The following is a 24,730-nucleotide window of genomic DNA, read 5'->3' on the forward strand; positions in this document are numbered from 1 at the left end:
GGAGCCCTGGCAGCTGAGTGTCAATAAAACACCGTGTGTGCTTCGAGGCACTGGGGCCGGTCTCGGGGCACCCAGCTGTGGGGGTTCCCAGGCCTTCCCCGGCCTTTCCTTTCGTCGGCTCCCACGGACCCCCCCAAGACGGAGGCGGGACCGCCCTTGCCCCCCCGCCTTCCTGCCCCCACTCCCCGTGTTCGTCCCCTCCCCTCCCCCATCGCGGAATGGCCCAGAAGCATCTGCTGGCCTTCCTTGCTGTTCCGTGCAGGCCCTCTTTGCCCAGCGCCAGAACCTGCCACGATTCTGCCCGGCGAACCCCAGCGGACCTTCCGGAGGTGCCACACGGCCTACGTTTGTCGTCAGTATGATTTTATTTACTTTGCAGGGGAATCCATGAGAGCCGGAAGCACTGTTGGGGCCATGGCGACCCCGGGGGTCACGGTGACCAGTCCCGCGCCTGGGGCAGGGCTGGGCTGGCAGGTGATCGTATTTACAAACAAGACAGAACAAAACAAAACACAAAGAATTGCTCACCATGGACAACAGTAATCTGTTGGAAAGGATGGATATTTCACCAGGTTTTCCCTTAAACAGCAGACCCCTGCCCGCCAACGAGAGATGCTGGAGAGGAGACGGCCAGGTGGCTTGATCTCTCTTTGCGTCTGAAACGTTATCTTCCCTTCTAGAGATTCAGCGAGATGTGTCTAGAGGGCCAGATGCCCACCGGCTGTGTGTCCCTCTGCCCTGCTCCCTGGAGGCCCAGGGACGCCCCTCCCCTGGTCCCACAGCCCTGACCCAGGAGGCCAGAGTCCCAGCGAGGGGGTGAGACCTCACCTCCACGTACCACATCCCTGCTGAAGAGCCTTGCACGCCCACACAGACAGGCTTCTTGCAGGGTCGCTGAGGTTATGGTTCATGGCTGATTTGTCTTGGGGGCAGGAGTGGGGTGAATTTTACAGAAGAGGCACAGAGAGGTTTCCCGTCGGCCGGGTACACGCAGCAAGGTGGGCATATGAGAGGTTTGGGGTTTGCTGACTCCCAAAGCAGGCAGAGCTCTGGAGTGGGGGATGTGTTGTGGCTCTTGGGCAAGGCTGCTGAAGGCCAGGGTCAGTGGTCTCTTCCCTGAGTAGCGGGTGAGGCCCCCGGGGCTTGGCAGACCACCTTAGCACAGCTTTTACATGGAGAGGCCCCGAGGCCAGCGGCGAGGCGGGTTGGGGGGGTGCCATCATCCCCATTCTATAGATGGGGAAACTGAGGCTCAGAGGGGCAACACCGCTCACCCCCTACGGGAAGCCGTGGCCTCAGGCTTCACGACTTTGGAGGAAGTGAACTGGCAAGTCCCTCTGAGCTAGGAATGTCCCGACACAATGTTTTCACTCCGAGGGACAGCCTCGTCGCCTGGCTCAGACACACAGGGCTAATCGGATCCTGGGCTGTCTGGTTCCCTCGAGTCTCTGGGGATGTGGCAGGTCCCTCCCTGGGCCATAGGCTACCTCCTCTGGCCCAGTCCGTGCCCCTGCACGAGTGGTTCTTCCTGGGCGAACGCCGTTCCCTTCCTCCCACTCAGGGCACACAGACTGGAAGAGGCTTCCTTCTCTTTGCCGGGTGAACCCAGGGGTCCCTGACACCCCGCAGCCTCTCTGCAGGGGAGGAGAGGCCAGGCGGAGGATCGAGGCTTCCGCAGGGGCAGGGCAGTGTCACGAGCAGGTTCCCATCACCTTGAGGACAGCCACGCTCCAAGCGACTTCTCCCAAACAAGGAAGGGCCAAGAGAGCTCAGAGGCACCTCACAGAAAACGAGGCAAAACCCACAGAGCATCACCTCCACCACGGCGGTCCCCAGTATCTGCCAGCCACCACCACTTAGCCCGGGAGAAGCGTCCGTTTCGGGACCAGAAGCTTCCTCCTGTCTGGCCGCCCACCCCACATGGGGCTTCCGGAAGGGCTCTCGTGGACAGACTCAGAAGGACACGCGCTTTAGGTCCTGGACTTGAAAACCTCCGTGCTGCGTGACACGCGGCCCATCAGGACAATGTGCTGCTGATGGCACCCAGACCGAGGCCGCCCATGGAGCCGGGCCACCCCTCTTGGACCGCACGGCCCCCTCCCCTGAGCAGGTGGTCGGGGGGGCCCCTCCCCATGCCGTCTGTTCCCCCCACACCGACCAGCTCAGGGACACCAATTCCCAGAACTCGTGAGCTCGAGTCTTCCTGGCTGGGACTTGGGTCGGAGCCTTCTGGAACAGCACACTGTTCTCTGCACCTAACCAGGCCTCAACCGCACCAGCCTGGGCGTCCCCCACCCCCACCCCCCTGCCGTCCCTTCTTCCCCGGGGCTGGCGAGCCCCTGCCCTGCTGCCCCGGCCACGCCTTCCATGCCAGCACACGCGCATCAGAGGCTCCCTCTCTTCCCAGGGGCCCCGACAACGTCGCGTCGCGTCAGCACAGCCGTTAGCGGTGGGGAAATTAAGTATGCGCGCGCACGCACACCAGCCAATAACATTAAGTGTCATTTAAAAAAATGGGTTAAATAAGCGACATCACGGAGGATGGCCGTGCCGGGCTGATTATCCCATATTTGCACGTTTTGGAGGTGGGAAGGCTAGAAGTCTAATGACGGAATTATCACCCTAATGCTTTTTGCTGGCTGGGAATAATCCCGGGGCAACAGCTGCCGCGGGGTTTTTGGCTGGTTTCCTCTAATTGCATCCAGATTAAGGGAGCCCTGCGAGGCCCTTCCCAGCCCTCCAGCGCAGCCTGCCCTCCAGGAGCCCACACATCCAGGTCTCCGGCTTCCGAGACCGGCTGCTCTGAGAGGCGAAGGTCTCACCGGGCCCGGCGCGGCGCACGGGGGTGTGAGGCGGGGGCGGCGAGGGTGGGCGGCACTTGGAAGGGGTCTTGGGGAGCTGCGGGAGCCGGGAGATGCAGCATGAATGCTTTGCAGCCAGGACCCTCCAAAGTGAGGGATTCCCTGGACACCCCCCCCCCCACCACACACACGCACACACACACGTACACGCACGCACACACATACACAGCAGCCCAAAGGCACAAGGTATCTCAGTAAAATGCACGGATGCTATCCTGCTAGACGGTGAGCCTAGAAGCATGCTCTTTCCCCTTGGGCGTCTCCTGCCTTTACAGGGGAAGCCATGCCCCTGACAGGAGGGCTCCCAAACAGGGTCACTTGGACCCAAGACTTCCTGGAGGTGGTGGCAGACTGTATGGTTTGTCACCCTCTGAATTCCCAGCCCCTGGCCGTCCCTGCGCGGCTCCTCTTGCTAAAGGGGAGGGTCCGGCTCCCCACCCCTGGGTGCTGACTCCGGCCATGTGACTTGCTCCGGCAATGGGATGACAGCAGGTGTGGCCTCCCCCAAGGCTGGGGAAGGCGCCTGTGCATTTCTGCTTCTGCACTTTTGCCTCGAGCGGGGCTAGCTCGCAGGGGGCGGTGGGGGATTCGAGAGACATGGCGCAGTGCCAGGTGTGACCTGTCCACCTGGGTGTCACCATCCCGAGCACACCCAGCCAAGACCAGAAGCGCCCAGTCTAAACCGCTGACCCTCAGGCCGCATGCGAGACCGCCAGGCTTGGGGCTCATTTGTTACGCAGCACCGCCATGGTGATGGATAACGGATGCCCCTGTTTGTGTGGATGTGGTTTCTACGGCAGGATCGGTACAGCGCCTGCTTAGCTGAAGCCTTTTCCAAAGCAGACCGGGGGCCAGCACAGAAAGGCACCCCCCTCTTCCCAGAGGCAGAGCAGGTGAGAAGTCCGCCCCCATCCAGCCTGGACCCTGCTGCCGGGCTGAAACAGCCAGCACCCCAGGATCTGCGGGCCGGGGTGGGGGCTCCAGGAGGGTCTCCCCAGAAGGCTCTGGGACAGGAGCCCTGGGAACTTGGAGATGCCAGTGTTGGCCGCCTTGCCTGTGAGAGGACTTGGGCTCACGGGGGACCGAGAAGTTTTGAGGGAGGGGGCCGGCAACTTCCTCTCTTCTGTGGATACACATCTTTTTCACGTGGCCCCAGCAGCATTGTTTGCTCTCCAGGGAGGAGAGCTGAGAGCGGGAGCAAGCCTTAGTTGGGGCTGTGTCTCCATGATGACCCCTTCGAGGGTGTGCGGGAGGGTTCCTGCCTCCACGATCCCAACGGTTCAAGAAGCGGCCTCCTTGTGCCAACGGCTGGATGGATGCTCTTCGGCTGGCTGGGAACTCTGCCATACCCTCCCCCGTCCACCGCTAGACCCCGGCAGGGGCGACGGCGTCCTGAGTGCCGGCTACATTCCTGCGGTCCACTGCCGCGCCCGACCACCTGCGAAGCTGACTTACGGAAGGCCCAGGCTGTGGGCAGGCCCGGGGGCACGCGGGAATCTTTCTAGTTCTTTCGGGTGCCTTTGTCTCGGTTGGTTACGTAATGCACCACCACTCCCCTCAGACGTTGTCCATCCTGCCTGCACACACGGCCCCCGGCTGCTCGCTGTGTTCGGTGAGGTGGACCTTAGACAATGTCAGTGATGCTCACGTAGAGCCGCCCCCACTACGGGAGGCGAGTCCAACAGCTCCCGACAGCTCGGGCTGTTTCCGAGGCATACCAGGAGTATAAAACGTTTACACGGACACAAAGACCCGAGCTTCTCACACCCTCCACCACTCCCACATCTCTCTGCTCTGAAATCACTGGACTTTTGTTTTTTGTTCTGTTTCGTTTTTGCAGACATCTTCCTATAAGCCGTGAAGCTGTGCAAAGCAAGACTGGCCTGCTCAGAAAATGGGGCCCGATGACGACGTGTGTCCAGCGTGCAGGGATGTCTCGGGCCGGGCTGGGCCCCCGTTCTGTTCTGCATTCCCTGTGCTGCTGGCCGAACAGGCCTTCTGGTCCTTCCTCATCGACCGGCACTGTCGCTGGTCACTGATGGTGCCGGGGGAGCCCCTGGGGCAGACGGAGACCCAGCCCGCCTGCATCGGCAGGGGGAACCGCCGTGTGCTCTGGTCCCACTGCTTCGGGAGGTGACTCTTCTCTGGGGAGCTGGCGGGGCTTAACTTCTGTCACTTCGAGGCTCTGCTGATGTCATTAACACGAAAAGGTCCCCTTCCTGTTGCCACAAGTCTCTTCCTCGTGTTTCCACCGGCCCATCCCCACCCCCTCCCACGTGCCCAGGACCTGCGGGCGCAGGCAGTCCGACCTATCTGCGGAAACCGAAGCCGTCCCGAGGCATCTTGGGGCCCTTCTTGCCTTCTCTGGGGGGCCTGGGCGAAGGCGTCTCCACCGTGCCCCCATAGGGGCAGCTCTCCCAGCCGGGGTGGTGGCCCGTGCACTCCACGGCGGGTATGTAGCCGCTGTCCCACATGCCGGTCCCGCACGTCTTACACAGGTCGTGCAGGCTGCAGGGGATGCGGGGCAGGAGGCGGAACTGGTGCAGCAGACTCCTGGCCTGCGGAGAGAGGACACGACGACACGCAGTGGGCGGGGCTGCCGCCGGGGGCAAGGAGGCTCCCGGAGGGCCTTCACCTGAAGGGGGGAGCGGGGACAGGGCGACCCCTCTGACTCAGCCCCCAACCGTGGTGCCCGGGGGCCCCGTCCGCCCCACGGCTGCCCCGTGCAGCCTCAACAGGGTCTGTCTCCCCTGTGGCTGCGGCGCCGACCCCCGGGTCCCTCCTTGCTGCCTTTGAGGGCCGCTGCCAAGCTCACACAACCAGCATCGCCAGCAGGAGCTGGGAAGTGGGGGGTGGCAAACTCACCGTCTTCCCCCTTCGTCCCCCCCCCTCCCAAAGCCGCCTTCTCCGCATCCTGGCTCTGGGCGGTGAGTCCGTGAGTGAGGTGCCCCAAAGGGCGGACCCCGTCTATCAACCCCGGGAATCTGTTCAGTCCATGCAGCGAGGGGCAGGCTCTGGTATCCGGGCCTGAGGGCCAGCCCGGTGCAGCCCAGCCGGGCCTCCAGCCTTGGCAGGGAGCACCCCCAAGGACGCGTGGGGGCGGGGCCTTCCTTCGGGGTGGGGGCTGGGTGGAGGGAGTCGGCGTGGGGGGCGGGGCTCTGCCTATGGGGGAGGGGCCTTGGCAGGGAGCACCGCGCTCCAACCAGCGCTTGGGGCAGGGCCTTCATTGGGGGGGCGGGGCCTTGGCAGTGAGAGCCCCAGGGAGCTCGTAGGGGCGGGGTCTGTATTCCAGGGGGGCTGGGTGGGGTTCAGGGTTGACGGGTGGGCAGGGCCTTGGCGGGGAGAGCCCCCGGGGACCCCCATACGGGAGTGTGTGCCGTTAGGGCTGAATTCGAGGGGGGTGGAGCTTGTGGGGGGCGGGGCTCTGCATGTGGGGGCGGGGCCTTTGCGAGCAGTCCTGGCCTGTGTTGGGGGGGATGCTGAGTGAGAGTCGGGGCTTGGTGCATGGGCGGGGCTTCGCAAGCCTGCTGGGTGGGGCCACGTGGGGGGGCAAGCACACGCTCACCTTCCTGAGAACCAGCTCCCCGTTCATGTGCATGGCCAGGTTTCCAAAGTGCAGGAGCATCTGGTCGGTGGCCAGCTGCTGCTCAATGACGTCATCCCCGTAAATGGCCACGATGGCCACGCAGATGAAAAGGTGGAAGTAATCCGTCTGAGGGGGAGGAGAGTTGGGTTCAGCTAAGGCCCCAGGGGGAGGCTGAGTGCAGAGGCGTGGCACGAGGCTGTCTGGGTTCACGTGGCCCCGGGCAAGCCGCAAGCCTCTTTTGTCCTCAGTTTCCCCACCTGTACATGGGCCAGTGTCAGCGCCACACCCAAGGGCTGCAGTGACGGGACAAGGGGATGGGGCGCGCGCTCCCCGCAGGCTGCTGCTGTGTTTGTGGGGAGCCCTCTGGATGCACTCGGTCACAGGAGGCAAAGAACGCGCTCCCTCTGAAGTCTGGCCTGGGCTCATTCCGGTCTATTCACAAAGGTGCGTTTCTCAGGCTGTGTCAGAATACACTCCGGTGGGCAGTGGGGCACGCCGGCAAGAAAGAAGTTTCTGGCGGCCACCCACTGGTGTCTTCCTGCCTCCAGGCTGAACATCCCAACTTCTGCCCCAGAGATGACCCCTAAGTTTCTTGCTAAGAAATCGAGAAGATCCTAACGGAGAGGAGCACCACAGCTTCCTGACGGCCCCCGTGGAGTGCTACCATGATCCTGCTGTCTTTCGCGGACTCTGCAAGGACTCCTCCGAGGATCCTGCTGTCCTGCTTGGAGACCGCCTCCCACCACTGCCCGGCAACGCCAGGCACGCGGCAGGAAGCCGGCACCCGGGGGGTTGCACTTGACTGGGGTGCATTCTGTGTGCTCTCCCGCCCGGACGCTTTGAGAGCGCCCCCGCCTTTGACTCCACCTCGATCCCAAGGGCAGAGGAAGAGGAAGCAGCACCAGGAAGCCCGTGTTTAGTCTCCCAGCGTCGACCCGCCAGCCAGACGGAACAGCTAGACTGGGCCGGGCGGAGCCCACAATTCCGGCAGAGCTAACAGCCAGCGCCCGGCCTGCTCCGGACAGACCGTCCCCCAGGCTGCCTGGCCCCTGCCTTTGAACTAATCCGGAATGGACTCGCTTGGTCTCAGAACGTTCCTTCTGCAGCTATGTGAACTCCGGCTGGGGTGGGAGACAGCGGAGTTCCAGGAAGGGGGTGTCCAGCTCCTCTGAGAGGGAAAGGTCGGGAGGACGAGGCGAGGCATGTCCTAAATAGGACCGGGCAGCAGGACAGAGCTAAGTTCATTCCCAGGACAAGGCCTGGGGCAGTCTAGCCCCCTTGCCCCACGCTAATAGAAAATGGATAGAATACAGCCTTTCTCTCTCAGGGGTCGCTTCAAAGGAGCCTCCCCCCACCGTGGCACTCACTCTTGACAAGCACACCCCCACTACCATTATGGGACCACCACCACACCCCCGGGGCCAATGTCATCAAGACAGTAGGCCAACGTGGACCTAAACTTGTTTAGTGAACTTCAGGCAAGGTGGCAGCCACCAGAGAGGTCCACGTGGGCTTCTCCTGTGGTTTTCACGAGATTTTGTGCAACTCGGGGTGTAGCCAGAGCACAGCGATGAAAATCACCCTGCAAAGTGGCTGTGGCTGTTGGGCGACACTCGAGTTCACTCGTGACGTCAGCCTAAACGTGACGTCACGAGGGCGGCCAATTCGCTGCTGGGAAAGCACACGATGAAGCCTTGCCAAGCGGACACGGTTTACAAAAACGACGTGATCCAGCGTCTTGGACCCTCCGTGCCAGTGGTTCCCTTGATGAACGCAGAGACTTCTCCCCGAACGTACCCGCCAAGCACGCCGCTCCAGGCGGGCAGCAGTCAGACCCGGGCGGGGGCGCGAGAGTGGGCGGAGGGCACGGGTGGGCGACTACATAGACGGCCTGGGGCACCAGCCGTGTGTCTCTGGACTCGCTGCCCCCAGACATGCTCCTCCAGCAACATCAGGAAGGCCGGGGCACGCTGGGGCACGTGTCTGTGGGCCGGTGGGGCTCCCGCGTACCTGCAAGGCCTGTGTGACAGGAGCGGCCCGGCTGCCATTGAGAACAGAGCCGGCTCCTCCAGAAGGGATCCCGGCCACCTCCCGGAAGCGTCAATACTATTTTTTTTTTTTTTTACAGGCTGATGGATTCCAAGAGACTTGCACATCCTTTAACGTCGCCGGCTTGTTGCTAATTTGGGCGTTAATGCCCTGTGATGGCCACAGGCTCTCGGGGGCTTTGCAGAAGAGGTGCTGACAACAGTGAAAATGTGCAGAGGGACGGTGGGGCCTCCAGAGGGGCTGCTGGGGACGCAGGGTCTCGGGCTCTCTCCCGGAGCCGTCCTGAGCGAGGAAGGAAGGCGGGGCGGGCCCGGGGGCCCGGCAGGTGGGCACAGGCGTCCTGGGCTGCCGGGGGCCTGCTCGCCCTGTGACGCCGTCCCGCACGCTGAGTGGCTGTGGCAGCAGGGAGCTCGGCCCCAGAAGGTGGTAATGGGCCCAGCGAGCGGGCAGTGGCGTCTATCTCAGTTCGGGGAGGCGAGCTGCAGGTCTGAAGCCAGCCCCGCGGGGCCAGCCGGCAGCTGCGAGCGGGGCTGACGAGTGGGTTACGGGGGCAGGCGCCGCAGGGGAGGGGGCCCTCCAGCCGGCGCGCGGGCCCCGCCCTCTTTGCGGGGTGCGGACGCTGACCGGCGCCCGCGCTGGCTCACCTGGTAGTGGGCCCAGCAGGCCTCCCAGATCCGCAGGGCCTCGGCCTCGGGGAACTCGCGCTTGAAACACAGCAGCAGCCAGCGGTGGCAAAAGAGCATCTGTAGGCCGTCCTCGCCCAGCGACACCAGGTGTTGGTAGAAGCGCAGGTGGGTCAGTCGCAGCAGCTCCCGCAGGTAGAGCTGGGGGCGAGGCCGGGACCCGTGAGGCCTCGGGCTCCACGCCAGGCGCCCGCTCCCGCGGGGGCCCTTCCTCCGGCCCCCCACCCAGGCAGCGCGCGCGCCGAGCGCCGGGCTTCCGACGGCGGCCCGTGTCTGCACCCGCTCACTTTAACCTGCTGCTGGAATCGGCTAGTTTATCCCAGACTTCCGGTCACTTGGGGGCGTGGCCCTGGCAGGGCCAGGCAGAGCAAGGTGCCCGGCTGCGGTGGGAGGGGCCACACGGGGACTGTTTCTGACACCCCTCCGCCCCGGAAGGCGAGCAGAGGAGGTGTGCGCCCCGCCCCCCGCCAGCCCAACCACCTCCCCCTCCGAGACCCATCATCTTCCAGAGCTGACTTGGAGCAGGGAGGGGGCGTTTCTGAACCCCAGATTCCTGCGCTTGAGGTCACCACCCGGTGACGTGGGACAACATGGAGGCTGACTTCAGCGCCATCAGAAAATCATCTCCGGCAGGTAATGAGTCACGGGGCCATGTGCTGCGTGAGCCCGTCTGGGGCGAATCGTGTCAGACCCCGTAATTGTCTCCCCAGGTGCCGTGGAAACCTGACATCACGGAGCCGATGCAGAGAGAGGGCAGCGGGGGTAGGGGGACCTGGGGCAGGGCTCCGTGGCTCACAGGCCCCTCCCATGCCAGCAGCCCACCATCCCACTCAAGACGGCCGCTGGGGTGGTCCTGGCCCTCGTAGGGGCTGCTGCTGACCGGCCAGTTTCTGCACGCTCCGGCCCGCCACAGGGTCAAGACCGACAATGCGGCCTGCCCCTCCCAGCCGGACGTCCCCACGCCCCCAACCGAGGCACCCCTCACCCTCCCAGCCCTGCCTCCCGGATCCTGATCCCCCTCCCCCACCCATCTGTGGGTCCCCAGCTGTGCCCTGCTCCCATTCAGTCAGTCCTTGGCCCTGGCATTCGAGCCCTCCGCTCAGCTCCTCCCTCATCGTACGGGACATATCCGGTCCCACAAGACCGGCCGCACGGTGTCAGTGCCCGAACCTGTGCTCAGCCGAGTCTGGGCAGGTCCCGAGTGCTGCAGGGTCGGCCTGATCTGCCTGCATCACTTCCCATCTCCGCCAGCTCCTAGGCCGGGGCTGTCTCTGGGACAGGGGAGCTGAGACCACATCCCGGTGCCCTCCACCCGGCACTCGGCGGGTGACTGGAACACACAGCTGCCTGGTCTGTGCAGGGTGGGGGGCGGGGCAGGAGGAGGGGGCGAGCTGGCTGGGTGCCGCAGGGTAGGCCTGCTGCCTCGGATGGGGTGTGGCGACTGCCCAGGGGGCCTCAGGAGCCTCCCATTCCTGCCCACTCAGGCGTCCTGCCGGCTTCGGACTGTGTAGGGAGCAGCCCGGATGCACCCGAGGACCCATTCTGTGAAGCACAGGGCCAGGTGTGATGGGCCTCCCTTTCCTCACTCCACCAGGGAGCCTGGGCTGGGATGCCACCTGCAGGGAGGCGGGAGGCCACCAGGGGAGGGGCCTCGATGCACAGCCCAGCCTGCAGGGGGCATGGGGTGGGGGTGGCAGCCAGCATCGCGGGACTCCGAATGGCGTGTGTTCCTCCCAGGGAGCCGGCCGGGGCTAAGCCCCCAGGCCCCGTAGGCAATGCCCACCCTGGCTTTTCTGCTTCCTGACCCACAGCAGCCACGGCACGCGTGGCCACGGAGACCCGGCGGGAGGTGTGCTCTCTCCCAGCACATTGTGACCCTCGGCCCCAAGCCTCACCAGCTGTTTCTCCATATCCTCGTCCCGAGGAGAGCTGACGAAGATCGTGTTCTGCATCAAACCCACAAAGCACCAGAAGGTGTCTGATTCATCCAGGACCTCGGCCAGGATGGGCGCCACCAGGTCTGACATGCCCTGGGAGTAGCCGATGGCGGGGTTGTAGACCGCGTAGTTCAGTAGGATCCTCCTGGCGACACAGTGTAGAGCGGTCAGTGCAGCCCGCCCTTGCCGCACCCTCGGTGGCATGTCACCCAGGGTGGAAGGACCCGGGGCTGCCAGGGATCCCCCCCTTCGCTTCGATCGCAGAGCGAAGAAGGCCACTCTGGGGACTGTCTTCAGACTCTAAGGCAATGGAGTGGCCTATAGGCCAGATCCCCAGGGGAGGAGTGTGGGTCCGATATTCTTCCCAGTGCCTGCCTGTGACAAAGGGTGGGCTGGCAGGGACATTTTTATGGGCTGCTAATTTTGTGCAATTATTTGCCAGGCAGCAGCGTAAGGTCAAAGATGCCAGCCTCGGGCTCTGTGTGGCTTTATGGGCTGGAGGACCACCAGGGGAAGGCTCCCCCCGGGCTTAGTGTGAACCAAGCAAAGGCAGGCTTGGTGGATGCCCCGGGGAGTGCACGGCCTTGCTGGTACCCGGGGAGGGGCCTACAGGGCTTCCTGGGGACGCCGTGGCCACGCGATGTTGACTGACGCAGCCTACAGTGGCTAATGTCCCTCTGCTTTTGGGATGTTGATTGTACGAACCTGGGAGAAAGCCCCCAAGCCGAGCAGAGGCTACACGCTACTGCTGCCGTTCCTTGACTTCCCGGACAGACGGACGGCCGATGGCCGAGGAGGCCCCGTGGGGTAAGGTGACACTCCCAGAGAGGCAGACGAGGCGGTGAAGTGGGGAGGGGCTCTCCTCCCCTCGGGAAGGAACCACACTGGCCGGGGGAGGCGCGTACCTCATGCTCTCCACGTTCGGGTTGTCCTCCCCCCGGAAGAACTGGTTGCTCCGATCTGTCCGGACCACATCCTTGTCCACGGTGAACTGCACATTGCGCCAGAACGCTCTGTGCTCTTCAGGGGTCATGGAGAGCCTGGCACAGAGCAGGGCACCCGCCCGGGGCTGAGGAGCAGCACACACTCCTGGCAGGGCCTGCCCCTCCCAACCCCTGCTCTCGATGGGGGCTGGGTGTTTCTGATGGGGGCTGGGTGCTCCCGATGGGGGCTGGGTGTTTCTGATGGGGGCTGAGTGCTCCCTATGGAGGATGGGTGTTTCTGATGGGGGCTGGGTGCTCCTGATGGGGGCTGTGTGCTCCCGATGGGGGATGGGTGTTTCTGACGGGGGCTGGGTGCTCCCGATGGGGGATGGGTGTTTCAGATGGGGAGTGCATGCTCCCAATGGGGACTAGGTGCTCTCGATGAGGGCTGGGTGCTCTCAATGGGGGCTGTGTACTCCCGATGGGGGCTGGGTGTTTCCGATGGGGGATGGGTGATCTCAATAGGGGCTGCGTGCTCCCAATGGGGGTGGGTATTTCCGATGGGGGCTGGGTGCTCCCGATGGGGGATGGGTGCTCTCGATAGGGGCTGCGTGCTCCCAATGGGGGTGGGTGTTTCTGATGGGGGCTGAGTGCTCCCAATAGGGGCTGTGTGCTCCCGATGGGGGATGGGTGCTCCCGATGGGAGCTGGGTATTCCCTTGGGGGCTGCGTGCTCCTGATGGGGGTGGATGCTCCCGATGGGGGATGGGTGCTCCTGATGGGGGCTGGGTATTCCTGATGGGGGCTGCGTGCTCCCGATGGGGGCTGGGTGCTCCCGATGGGGGCTGGGTGTTTCTGATGGGGCTGCATGCTCCCGATGGGGGCTGGGTGTTTCTGATGGGGGCTGGGTGCTCCCTATGGGGGCTGGGTGTGTCTGATGGGGGCTGGGTGCTCCTGATGGGAGCTGTGTGTTTCTGATGGGGGCTGGGTGCTCCCGATGGGGGATGGGTGTTTCTGATGGGGAGCGCATGCTCCCAATGGGGGCTGGGTGCTCCCTATGGGGGCTGGGTGCTCTCGATGGGGGCTGTGTACTCCCGATGGGGACTGGGTGTTTCTGATGGGGCTGCATGCTCCCAATGGGGGCTGGGTGCTCCCAATGGGGGTGGGTGTTTCCGATGGGGGAATGGGTGTTTCTGATGCAGGCTGGGTGCTTCCAATGGGGGCTGGGTGCTCCCAATGGGGGATGGGTGCTCCTGATGGGGGCTGCGTGCTCCTGATGGGGGATGGGTGCTCCCGATGGGGGGACGGGTGATCTCGATAGGGGCTGCATGCTCCCAATGGGGGTGGGTGTTTCCGATGGGGGCTGAGTGCTCCCGATGGGGACTGCGTGCTCCCGATGGGGGATGGGTGCTCCCGATGGGGGATGGGTGCTCCCGATGGGAGCTGGGTATTCCCGATGGGGGCTGGGTATTCCCGATGGGGGCTGTGTGCTCCCTATGGGGGCTGGGTGCTCCTGATGGGGCTGCATGCTCCCGATGGGGGCTGGGTGCTCCCAATGGGGGTGGGTGTTTCCGATGGGGGAATGGGTGTTTCTGATGCAGGCTGGGTGCTTCCAATGGGGGCTGGGTGCTCTCGATGGGGGTTGCGTGCTCCCGATGGGGGCTGGGTGCTCTCGATGGGGGCTGCTTGCTGCTGCGGCTGGCAAACCCTCCAGCCCCCTCCCCCCCCCCCCCCCCACTGACTTGGGGGTGTGCATATCCGAGGCTTTCCACGGGTCCCCAACACAGCCTGGGGTCAGCCAGACCCAGAGAGACCTCCCCAGTCCGGCTCCGGCTGCCCTCCCCCAACCCCCCCACCCCCACCCCAGCGTTCCTGGCGGGATGTCAGTGCCTAGTTAAGCCTGTTGAAAAAGAACTCTAAAACCTTGACACAGAGCTAAAGAGCAGCGCTGCGGATAATGACGGCACTTATCCAAGCCTATCACTCCGTGCCTGGGACCCATTTTCGAAAGAAACTCTGGGTCACGGAACGTATTATCAATGCGGGATTGCGCCTCAAATTGCCTTTGCAGCTGACATGCCCCTGGGCGGCCGGGGCGGGCGGGCGGCCCTTACCTCTTCTGCTGGATCTCGGCGTATTCCTTTCGCTTCTGCGCCCGCAGCGCCTCCCTCTCCTGCGACGTGGACTCGTGGCTGTAATACCGCAGCAGGAAAGGCCAGACCTCCCCCCGGATTGACACATCAATGCCGCCGAAGAAAATGGCCTGCAGGAAGCGGCAAAAGTTGGGGAGGGGCCCAAACAGGGCCGCTCAAAGCACCCCCAAATCCCCGGAGATTTGTGTTGTGGTGGCTTTGCGGGGCCTTCCTGACAGCTGATGCCTTGATTCACATCGCTGCAATTTGCACATGTTTGGAGGGGAGAGTGGAGGCCCTCCATTCCCATACAGGAGACAACCAGGCTCATTTCAATGTCAATGCCCACCCTGGTGTGGCGCTCCGACGAACGTATCGTTCTCACGTCGCGGCCTAATCCTGGTTTTGGAAGCGCCGCATTGCGCCGCGAGCTCTTCTATACAGGCTGACGCGGGGTCCCCCAAACCCGCTCCGGAGGGTTTCCTTTTCAGCGCAGCCCCTTTGATTGCTACATGGGCGCGTTCACACAGACGCTCGCGCCGCGCCTCGGCCCCCCGGGGAGGCGGCCCGGCGGTGCCGCCCGCCTCCCCCCTCCCCGCGGGCTGGCTCACCTTGCGCAGTTTGTACTCCTCCTCCACCTGGCCCAGCTCGTTCAGGTGGTGCAGCCAGGCCGCCACGTCCAGCCTCTTGTACACGCCCTCCTCGGGGTGCGTCTCCGAGGAGGGCAGCTTGGGGCGCCGGATGGAGAACTGTATGCACGTCTTTTCGTCGGCGACCTGCTGGCCGGGAAGACACCTCGGGGCGATGTGCACCTCACTGGTGCCCGCCCTCCCCAGGACGCCAAACACCACCCCCCCCCACCCCCCTCTCTCCTGAAGGGAGGGGGGCGCGCTCTCCCCTGCACGCAGACCCCGCATCGGCGAGCGTAATTAGCCACAATTAAAATGAAAATACCTTCGTCTTAACATCGATCCCTCCCCTCCCCCTCGTCCCCCCGCGGCCGCCCAGGCTCCCCGGCCCACTCCCACCGACCGACCGAGACCGCGGCCCCCTCGCCGCCGCCCCCACTCTCTCCGCGACCCCGGCCGCAAAAACGGAATTAATGCCTCGTACGGCCCAACTTCCCTCTGCCGGGAGGGCCTGCAATAAATTACATGTGATTGGCCACAGACAAAGGGGCCGCTGTTCCGCGAGCAGGGAGCCCGCCTGTCAGGTTGTCTCCACGGGCAGTCACGAATCCGGGGCAAAACTGCGGCTGACATTTAATTCAAAAATCAAAGGTTGTTCAACGTAGGGGGAAAAAAAAGCCACGCTAGTGTAATGAGGGAAGCCAGCAGGAGGCTCGGTGGGAAGGAAGGGAATCTGAAAGTCAGCCCCCTTCTAATAAGCACATACAGTATCTTGAACAGATAATTAAAGAGCTCTTATTACATTTGTATGTAGATTGAGCAAAATATGGCAGGAAGCCTTGTCAAAACATGATTTTTCAAGTGCACAGCACTGACTTTACAAGAAGCCCTGGGCACAGGCTTCAAATCCAAAGTTGCTGCCCTCTCAGCCGCCCAGCGACCGCGGACAGGCTCAGGTCACACCCCTCCGAGGCCTCTGCGCGGGGAAGTCCCGGACCCTCCCCCACCCCCCCCTTCCCCCCGTCGGAGGGAGTCTCGGCAGCCCGGCGACTCCACGGCGGGGCCCTCCGGTCGCCCTCTGGGCTACCTGGTCCTTGAGGTGCGTCTCGGTGCAGTATTTCCACTGCTGAAACACGTCGCACAGCTTGTCCAGGCCGCCGTGGTGGAAGTGGAACACTTTGTACTGGCTCTCCCGGCTGGCGATGACCAGCTGGCCGCTGGTGCAGGCCTCGTCGCTGCGCGGCGGTCGCAGGGGGAGGGAGAAGGGAGCAATGAATATGTAAACGCCGGGTTTTATTTCCAAGTATAATCAGAGGCCCCTATCGCTGACCCCGGGGCAGGAAACAGGAAGGGCCCGCGGAGTCTGGCCGCGGGCCACAGGGGGACAGTTACACCCACACGCGAGCCATCGCCCCCTGGGGTGAGGAGCGCAAGCCAGCCCCCTCCTGGGGGGGGGGGCGGGAAGTAGGGCTGTCCTTGCTCCCTGGAGGGCCGCCGGAGCAGCCTTGGGTCCCCGGCCCCAGGCAGTGACACCTCCCCCTCTGGCGTCCCCCCTCTCTGGTGTCCCCTCCTCTCTGGTGCCCCCCCTCTCTGGTGCCCCCTCTCCAGGAGATCTAGGGGTGGATGCCATTAGGTGGAATCAGAGTTTGAGCCCAGGTGGGACGGCCTGGAGGGCACCCTGGGAGAATCCTCCGCGAAAACTCACTGCACATCCAACTGGGTGTTCGGCCCAACCCCGGCTGCCCTTCCTTGAAAGGCCAGACTGTGGCTCTGGGTCTGGGACCCCTCCAGAGACACGTGTGCTTCGAGCACAGGTCTTCGGCCGGGGCCAGCGTGGAGCTGGGCCACCCTGCCTTTCGGGAGCGATTGGATGTGGCTGCTAGACAGGACGCTAATAGGGACGGTCTGCCCACCATGAAAACGGGGCGCCTCCTCCAGAAAGCCACGCCCCCTTCCTGCACACACACAGGCGGAGCTGCAAAGCCTCTTGGGGGGATGGAGGGGGTGGGACCCTGAGGGCGCATGGAAGAGTCTGGAAGCTGCCCGGACCCGGTTCCTGGGGGCAACCGTAGCGGGCACCCCTGCCCACGGGCTCAGTGATGTCGGGAGGCAAGCCCCGACTGGACCCGAAGCCCCCGCCCGCTGGGCCCCCTGCAACCCCAGCCAACTTCCGGGAAGCCGCGGAGACAGGCTCTCACCTGAAGAAGAGCCGGAGGGAGCGCATGTGCCCCAGGTCCACGCGGAACACGCCGCAGATCTGCTCCAGCGCGCAGGCCCTCTGGGGCTCGTCCCAGCGCGGGGTCTGCAGGAGGCCGTGGCCGTCGGGGAACCGCAGGGGGGTGTCGGCGCCGCAGGGGGAGCTGGGGGAGCGGGTCACGTGAGGGCCACGCGGCTCTGTGTCCCCGCCGCCCCGGGGACAGGGCAGGGAGGGCGTGGGGGACACACTTACACACGGGCCCAGCTCAGACACGCACACAGACAGACACCCGTGAGCCAGCGAGCGAGCGAGCGAGCGGACGAACGAATGAACGAACGGGTCCCATTACAGTCACACATGAAATTACATTTCATGTGGAAGGGAAGGCGGGTTTTGATCAAATTGCATCCCACACGGACAGAGGCAGTGAGTGGCCCTAATGACAGAGGAGCGCCCCCACAAGCCTTCCCTGTGTGACCTTGGGCGGGTCACCAAGCCCCTTGGAGCCTTTGTGTGGACATTTGCAAAGTCAGGATAATAACAGGCCTTTGTGCATATGATCAAGGGCTGCAGAGGGCTTGGTGCTTGGCCCCCTGCTGCCTCGTGATCCCTTTGGACGGGGTGGGGCTTCTGTTTGAGTTTCTACCGGTTCACCATTTTCCTGGAAACATAAAACACTGGTTCTGTTTATGGTTCAGTAGGGAAATTATCAATACCAATAACACAAATAATGCACATTTATTAAACACTCGGTATGGGCCTGGTCCTGTATTAACCACCTCGCGTGGGCACGTATCACATATAATCCTCGCAATAATCCTTTGAAAGGAGCGGGGCCTTTACCCCCATTGTACAGAAGAGGAACTGAGACCCAGAGAGGTTAAGGGGCTTGCCCAAGGTCACACAGCTGGCAGGCGGTAGAGTTGGTTTTTGGACCCAAGCTTGGAGAGCCAGGTCCTTACCGCCATAACTTGCTGGCCTCTAAGCTCCAAGTGCAGCAACCCAACCCCGTTTATTACGGTTTTTTTTTTTTAAGTTCATGCATTTGTTTAAAACCCCAGTTGCAAAGCATTTTATTACGTGGATTCCGCCACACCACAGGCTAAGTGCCATCTGTGGAGATTTAACAGTAGCAGCTAGCAAAAGCCCACGAAAATGTAACCAGAGTAAAAGCAAGCATCGGTTCCGGGCCCCCACCCCGGCATCCTCCAGAGAGGCGACAGCAGTGGCCTTCTCCAGCTTCCCTGTTTCAGCCCAGGGCGTAAAAGTGTCAGAGGCACTTAATCCCGAGGTGCCGCTTCCTCAAAAAGGCACCAGTTCTCTGCACGAAGCCACAAGGGGTGGCTCACGCACAATCCCTCAGAACTTGGGGCATCCTCAAAGAGAAAAGCCCGGCCTTTTAGAACCTTTGCTGCTTCTAGAACATCAGTCGGCCCCGGTGTGCGGGAGCCGGCGGCTTTTCTGCCCTCCCTGTCTGAGGACACTGGGCCGAGCCAGGTCCCGCCATTTCTGTGGGGCACCTGGGCACTCCCAGGGGACAGATTCAGATACAAATCAGTAGCTGGATGGGAAGGTGGGTAGGCGAGCCGAACCTCTGTGGCCACGCGGCAGACCCAAAAAGGCTGAGGGAGTCGCCGCCTTCCAGAGTGGACCCTGACCGGGCTGCACTATGCGATCATTGTTTGCAAAACAAGGCAAGTGTCAGGTCTGAAGACAGCCCCCCACCACGCACCTGATGCAGCATCTCGTAATCTGCTTACTGAACAACGAGGCCCCCGCGGCTGGGAGATCCCGGGCTCCACGTGCTTCCCAGGCTCGCCTCCAAACCCGGCTGGAGAGGGGCCGCCAGAGGGTGGCATTATTTCCAGCCCCCTCCCCAGCCCCCCCCCCCCCACCGCTCCACACGCACACACACCGCCACAAACCCACACCCCCTTCCCAGCGCTGCTGCATGCCGTGGGGCAGGCCGAGGCTTCCAGAAAACAGATCCAGGATGGAGACTCACTCGAGCAGAGTCATGGGTGGAAGATGCTCCGGCCAGTGCCGTGGCCAGGAGACCTGATGCCCTGCAGGGGAAGGAGCCCATTTCAAACCAGGAGACAGCCCCAGACAGAGGGTCGGCCTCGTACCTTCCAGGGGCAGCTGGCCTCCAGGGGCAGCTGGCCTCTGGGCAGAAGGCTGCTCGCGCCCTTTCGTGGCTCCTGAGGGGGACATTATTAGCACTTATTAATTGATTAATCGATTAACTCCAGACGCTACGCTTGGGGCCTACCACTGGGGTTCTATCAACCTATTGTTTCGGCTGACTCAAAAAGCTCAGGATGAAGAAAAGCAAGAGAAAATTTAGATATTTTAGGGGCACCCGGATGGCTCGGCTGGTTGAGCGTCCAGCTCTTGACTTTGGCTCAGGTCATGGTCTCGCCGTTCGTGGGTTGGAGCCCCATGTCGGGCTCCGTGCCGACAGTGCAGTGCCTGCTTGGGATTCTCGTTCTCTCTCTCTCTCTCTCTGCCCCTTTCCTGCTTGTGCTCTCTCTTTCTATAAATAATAGATGATAGATCGATAGATGGATGGATGAGAGAAGTTTGGATATTGTAAAAATGTTAAAACCTGGCCCCAATGCCTCTTTGACTTTGAGAACCACAACTCAGTCATTATGGAGGTTTTCTCTTCCCTACTTACAGTTTTTCTGAAAAGAGACCCTTCCTATAAATACCGGTTATCTGCTGCCGTGTGACGAATGGCCCCAAAACTTAGCAACTTGAAAACACCCCCTTTTTGTTTGTCCACAGAGGTGATGCTACTTGGCGTCTTCTGGCTCTTTCTATGACACATTTCTAATTCGTAGTATTTGGGGGAGGGATTGCCCAAATAAACCGTCCGTTTAATTTCAACACACCCCACATAACAATCGTATGAGCACGTTACACAGAGCACATTGGAATACTCTTGGAACCGAGCTGCTCTCCACGCACAGAGATAAAAACTAAAAACCAGGCCTATTTCAATCTCCCCCACATCTTACTTCCTCACCGTTGTTTTTCTCACGGCTTCAAAGTTCGCAGACATCCTACAGATTCATCCCAGGCATGAGAATTGTTTTTTTTGTGTGTTTTTAATGTTTATTTCTTTTGAAAGACAGAGAGACAGAGCAATTGGGGCACGGGCAGAAATCGAGGGGAGAGAGAGAGAGAGAGAGAGAGAGAGAGAGAATCCCAAGAGGTTCCACGATGTCAGCACAGAGCCCGACGTGGGGCTCGATCCGACAAACTGTGAGATCATGACCTGAGCCGAAACCAAAAGTCAGATGCTCAACTGACTGAGCCCCCCAGGTGACCCCCCAGGCATGAGTGTTAAGTGACCTCCTGTTCTGTGCCAGGATGTGCTGGCAGCTGGCGAAGCAGAAGTCACCAAGATATGGTCATCACCCTGTGGCAGCCGGTCTTGATGGGGAGACAGATGTCACACTAGGTGGCTGAGGTGACCATCCAGTCATCTGCTATCACAGGCCCTACGCCATGGGGACCCAAGCTGTCCATCAACTTTGCTCTAGTTTGAGCCCTTGGAACCCCAGCCATAGTCCCAAACACAGTGTCTGGAGTTAATCAATTAATCAGTTAATAAATGCAAATAATGTCCCCCTCAGGAGCCGTGAAAGGGCACGAGCAGCCTTCTGCCCTGGGGCCAGCTGCCCCTGGAAGGTATGAGGCCGACCCTCTGTCTGGGGCTGTCTCCTGGTTTGAAATGGGCTCTTTCCCCTGCAGGGAATCAGGCTCCTTCCCCTGCAGGGCATCAGGTCTCCTGGCCACGGCAGTGGCCGGAGAATCTTCCACCCATGACTCTGCCCGAGTGAGTCTCCATCCTGGATCTGTTTTCTGGAAGCCTCGGCCTGCCCCACGGCGTGAGCAGGCCGTGGCAGCGCTGGGAAGGGGGTGTGGGTTTGTGGCGGTGTGTGTGCATGTGGAGCGGTGGGGGTGGGGTGGGGAGGGGGCTGGAAATAATGCCTCCCTTTGGTGGCCCCTCATAATTTCCAAAACCTGGAAGCAACACAATGAAGCACAATGTCCTTCAGTAGATGAATGAACGGACTTCAGTCCATCCAGACAAGGGAATATTATTCAGCTCTAAAAAGAAATGAGCCATCAAGCCATGAAGAGACACGGAGGAACCTTAAATGCACATTGCTAAGTGAAAGAGGCCGGTCTGGAAATGCCACAGGCTGTGTGATGCTAACGATATGACGTTCTGGAAAAGTCACAACTATGGCCACAGTTCAAGGATCAGGGTTGTCAGGGGTTGAGGGGAGGGGGAAGGGATAAACAGGCAGATAAATAGGCACGGGCGATCTTTAGGTCAGTAAAACTACATATGACCCTTGGACAACGCGGGTTTGAACTGCAGGGTCCGCTTTGTCTGGATTTTTCCCCATAAATACTGTGTGGTACTGTAAGCACACTTTCTCTTCCTTATGATTTTCTTTTTTTGTGTGTAATTTTGAAGTTTATTTATTTTGAGGGAGCGCTAGCAGGGGAGGGGCAGAGAGAGAGGGAGCCAGAGAGAATCCCAAGCAGGCTCCGCGGGGTCAGCACAGAGCACGATGCGGAGCTCGCTCTCACGAACCGTGAGATCGTGACCTGAGCCGAGATCAAGAGTCAGATGCTTAACCAACTAAGCCATCTGGGTGCCATTTCCTATGGTTTTCTTAATCACATCTTCTCTTCTCTAGTTTACTTTCTTGTAAGAATACAGTGTATACTACATATAACATCCGAAGTATGTGTTAGTCAACTTCTTATGACGTTGGTAAGGCTTCCGATCAGCAGTAGGCTATTAGTAATTAGGTCTTTGGAGACTCAAAAGTTATATGTGGATTTTGAGCGTGGGGGGGGGGGGTCGGCACCCCTCACCCCCACATTGCTCAAGGGTCAACTGTACTCTGTATGATGCTATAAAGTTAGATATATGTCATTACGCATTTGTTAAAACATGTCAGATGTACAACACCAACTATGGACTTGGAGTGATAATGATGTGTCAATAGAGGTTCATCAGTTGTAACAAACATACCCTCTGGTGTGGGATGCTGATAATGAGGGAGGATGTGCATGAGTCAGAGAAAGAGGTATAGGGGAAATCTCTCTGCCTTCCTCTTGACTTTTTTAATGAACCTAAAATTGCTCTAAAAAATAATATCTGTTAAAACAAGAAAAAACAATTCGCTAGAGAATAAATACAAATAAACAATGACATTTCTGTGTCCAGAGAATGAAATAAATGGAAATGAAACAAGGGACTCTGGGGACAGGTCTAGGTCCATGAAATTGGCAATAAGCAAAAAACTACAAAATGTAGTGTAGGTAAGGGTTTGGGAAAATGGACACCCTTGCTCAGCCACAGGGTGGGGACAGTATCCTGGTCAAACTTTTCTTTCTGGCAATGTGGAAATAAGATGCAAACAGCTTAAAAATGTTTATACATTTTGACCCTTTATTTTCATTTTTAAATATCGATCCTAAGATCGATGGCCGCAAAAAAACACATACATAAGTAGATACAGAAAAAGTGTTTGACAGGGGCGCCTGGGTGGCTCAGTCGGTTCAGTGTCCAACTTCGACCTAGGTCATAATCGCACGGTTTGTGGGTTTGAGCCCCACGTTGGGCTCTGTGCTGACAGCTCAGAGCCTGGAGCCTGCTTGGAATTCTGTGTCTCCCTCTCTTTCCCCCTCCCCCACTCATGCTGTGTCTCTCTCAAAAATAAACATAAAAAAAAAGAAAAAATATTTGACAAAAATACAACACTCATTCATGATAAAAGCCATCAGCAATATAGGAATAGAAGGGAACTTCCTTAAGTTGCTAAAGGTCACCTAGAAACATTCTACACTTAATGTTGTACTCAGTGATAGAGACTGAATTGTTTCCCCCATGATCAGGATAAGGTTAGTATGCCTGTTTTCATCACTTCTGTTCAGTACAGCACTGGAGGCTCTAGCCTCTCCATAAGATGAGAAAAGAAACAAAGTGCATAAAGATCAGAAAAGAAGAAGTGAAACTGTCCCTGTGTGCAGATGATACAGTTATTTACCCAAAAAAAAATCCCATGAAATTTACAAAACATTAGTTCTAATAGAACTAATAAGTGAGCTTAGCAAGATTACAGGATAAGAGGTTAATGTAGACAAAAGAAATTAATTGTATTCTTAAAGACTAACAACAGACAACTGACAAATGTAATAAATTAAAAATTCCATTTATAGGACCCCCTTCAAAAAGATCTCTACATAAAATATTTAGAAATAAATCAAACCAATGACATTCAAGACCTCCATACTGAAAAACACAAAACCTTGCTGAAAGAAATTAAAGGAAATGTAAATAAACGGAGAGATACACCATGTCCATAGACTGAAACAGTGAATATTGTTAAGATGGTAATCCTACCAAACTGATCTATAAATTCAACACAGTCACAATCAGTATTCCAGGAGGACCTTTGCGGGGGGTAGGAATTGTCAGGCTGACTCTAAAATTCATATGGAAATGCAAAACACCTAGAAGAACCAAAGCAATTACAAAAAAAGTAGAGAGTTGAAGGACTTATCCGATTTTGAGACTCATTATAAACCCATAGTAATCAAGGCAGTCTGGCAAGGGTGAAAACATAGACTTTCACACCAATGGTACGGAACGGAGAGTTCAGAAGTAGGGAAATATGATCAATTGATTATTGACAAAGACGCAAGGAAAGTTCCATGGAGAAAGGAGCGCTCTTCCACAAACGGGGTTAGATCAACTGGATATCCATATGAAAAAGAATTAACGTCACTTCTTTTTTCATGCTGTATACAAAAATTAACTCAAAATGGGTCACAGATCTGGATGTGATGCCTAAAATTATACAACTACTAGAAGAATCTGTAAAAGAAGTCTTAGCCACCTTAGAATAGGCCAAGATTTCTTAGAATACAAAATGCATAATCACAGAAATAATTAATAAACTGGAAAATTAAAAACTCTTTTCAAAATTCACTGTTAAATAACATAGACATGCAAGCCACAGCCTGGAGAAAATATTCACAACACATATATCCAATAAAAGATTACTCAGAATATGTATGAGGCACTCTTTTTTTTTTTAAGTTTATTTATTCATTTCGAGACAGAGACCATGTGTGCGGGAGAAGAAGAGAGAATGTGGGAGACAGAGAATCCCAAGCAGGCTCCGTGCTGTCAGCACAGAGCCTGATGCAGGACATGAACCCACAAACCACGAGATCATGACTTGAGCCAAAAGCAAGAGTGGGAGGCTCAACTGACTGAGCCACCCAGGTGCCCCTCCCTGTAGGAGACATTCTTAAAACTCAATAATACTGTCAGACGTAGATTTCTTAGCTATGACACCGAGGCACGATCCATAAAAGAAAAAAATTGATACACAGGACTTTATTAAAATGACAAATTTCTGCTCTTTGAAAGACACTGCTAAGAAAATTAAAAAGACAAGCCACAGACTGAGAAAAGATACACGTAGAACACTTCTCTGATAAACGATCTATATCCAGAACGTATAAAGAAACTTCAAAGTCAGTAAGGAGAAAACAAATGCAATTTAAAAACCGGCAAAAGATCTGAAAAGGCGCTTCACCACAAAAAGGGGGCAAGTACGCATATGAAAAGGTGCTCGACATGGTTGGTCGGGAGAGAAACAGAAACGGAAACCACAAAGCGATACAACG

The 24,730-nt window shown here is 58.9% G+C and overlaps 1 protein-coding gene across 2 annotated transcripts in view; it reads right to left on the minus strand.

The window, feature by feature from the left end:
- Positions 1 to 342: 342 nt before the first annotated feature.
- The window catches only part of TBC1D16 (TBC1 domain family member 16), a 76,906-nt gene continuing 52,518 nt past the window's right edge, over positions 343 to 24,730 (minus strand). The window contains exons 4-12 of one of the 2 annotated variants that reach the window (XM_043585763.1): positions 16,998 to 17,159; positions 15,887 to 16,034; positions 14,782 to 14,946; positions 14,153 to 14,301; positions 12,022 to 12,156; positions 11,075 to 11,261; positions 9,141 to 9,320; positions 6,427 to 6,573; positions 343 to 5,419 (exon numbers count right to left, since the gene is read on the minus strand). In XM_043585763.1, coding sequence (XP_043441698.1) covers positions 5,171 to 5,419; positions 6,427 to 6,573; positions 9,141 to 9,320; positions 11,075 to 11,261; positions 12,022 to 12,156; positions 14,153 to 14,301; positions 14,782 to 14,946; positions 15,887 to 16,034; positions 16,998 to 17,159 — 1,522 coding nt within the window. In that variant the 3' untranslated portion in view covers positions 343 to 5,170. Of the gene's footprint in view, positions 5,420 to 6,426; positions 6,574 to 9,140; positions 9,321 to 11,074; positions 11,262 to 12,021; positions 12,157 to 14,152; positions 14,302 to 14,781; positions 14,950 to 15,886; positions 16,035 to 16,997; positions 17,160 to 24,730 lie in introns of both variants that reach the window. The other variant, XM_043585762.1, reaches the window with a different exon arrangement.

The sequence above is a fragment of the Prionailurus bengalensis genome, chromosome E1, assembly GCF_016509475.1.
Source record: "Prionailurus bengalensis isolate Pbe53 chromosome E1, Fcat_Pben_1.1_paternal_pri, whole genome shotgun sequence".
In the NCBI taxonomy this organism is placed as follows: Eukaryota; Metazoa; Chordata; class Mammalia; order Carnivora; family Felidae; genus Prionailurus; species Prionailurus bengalensis.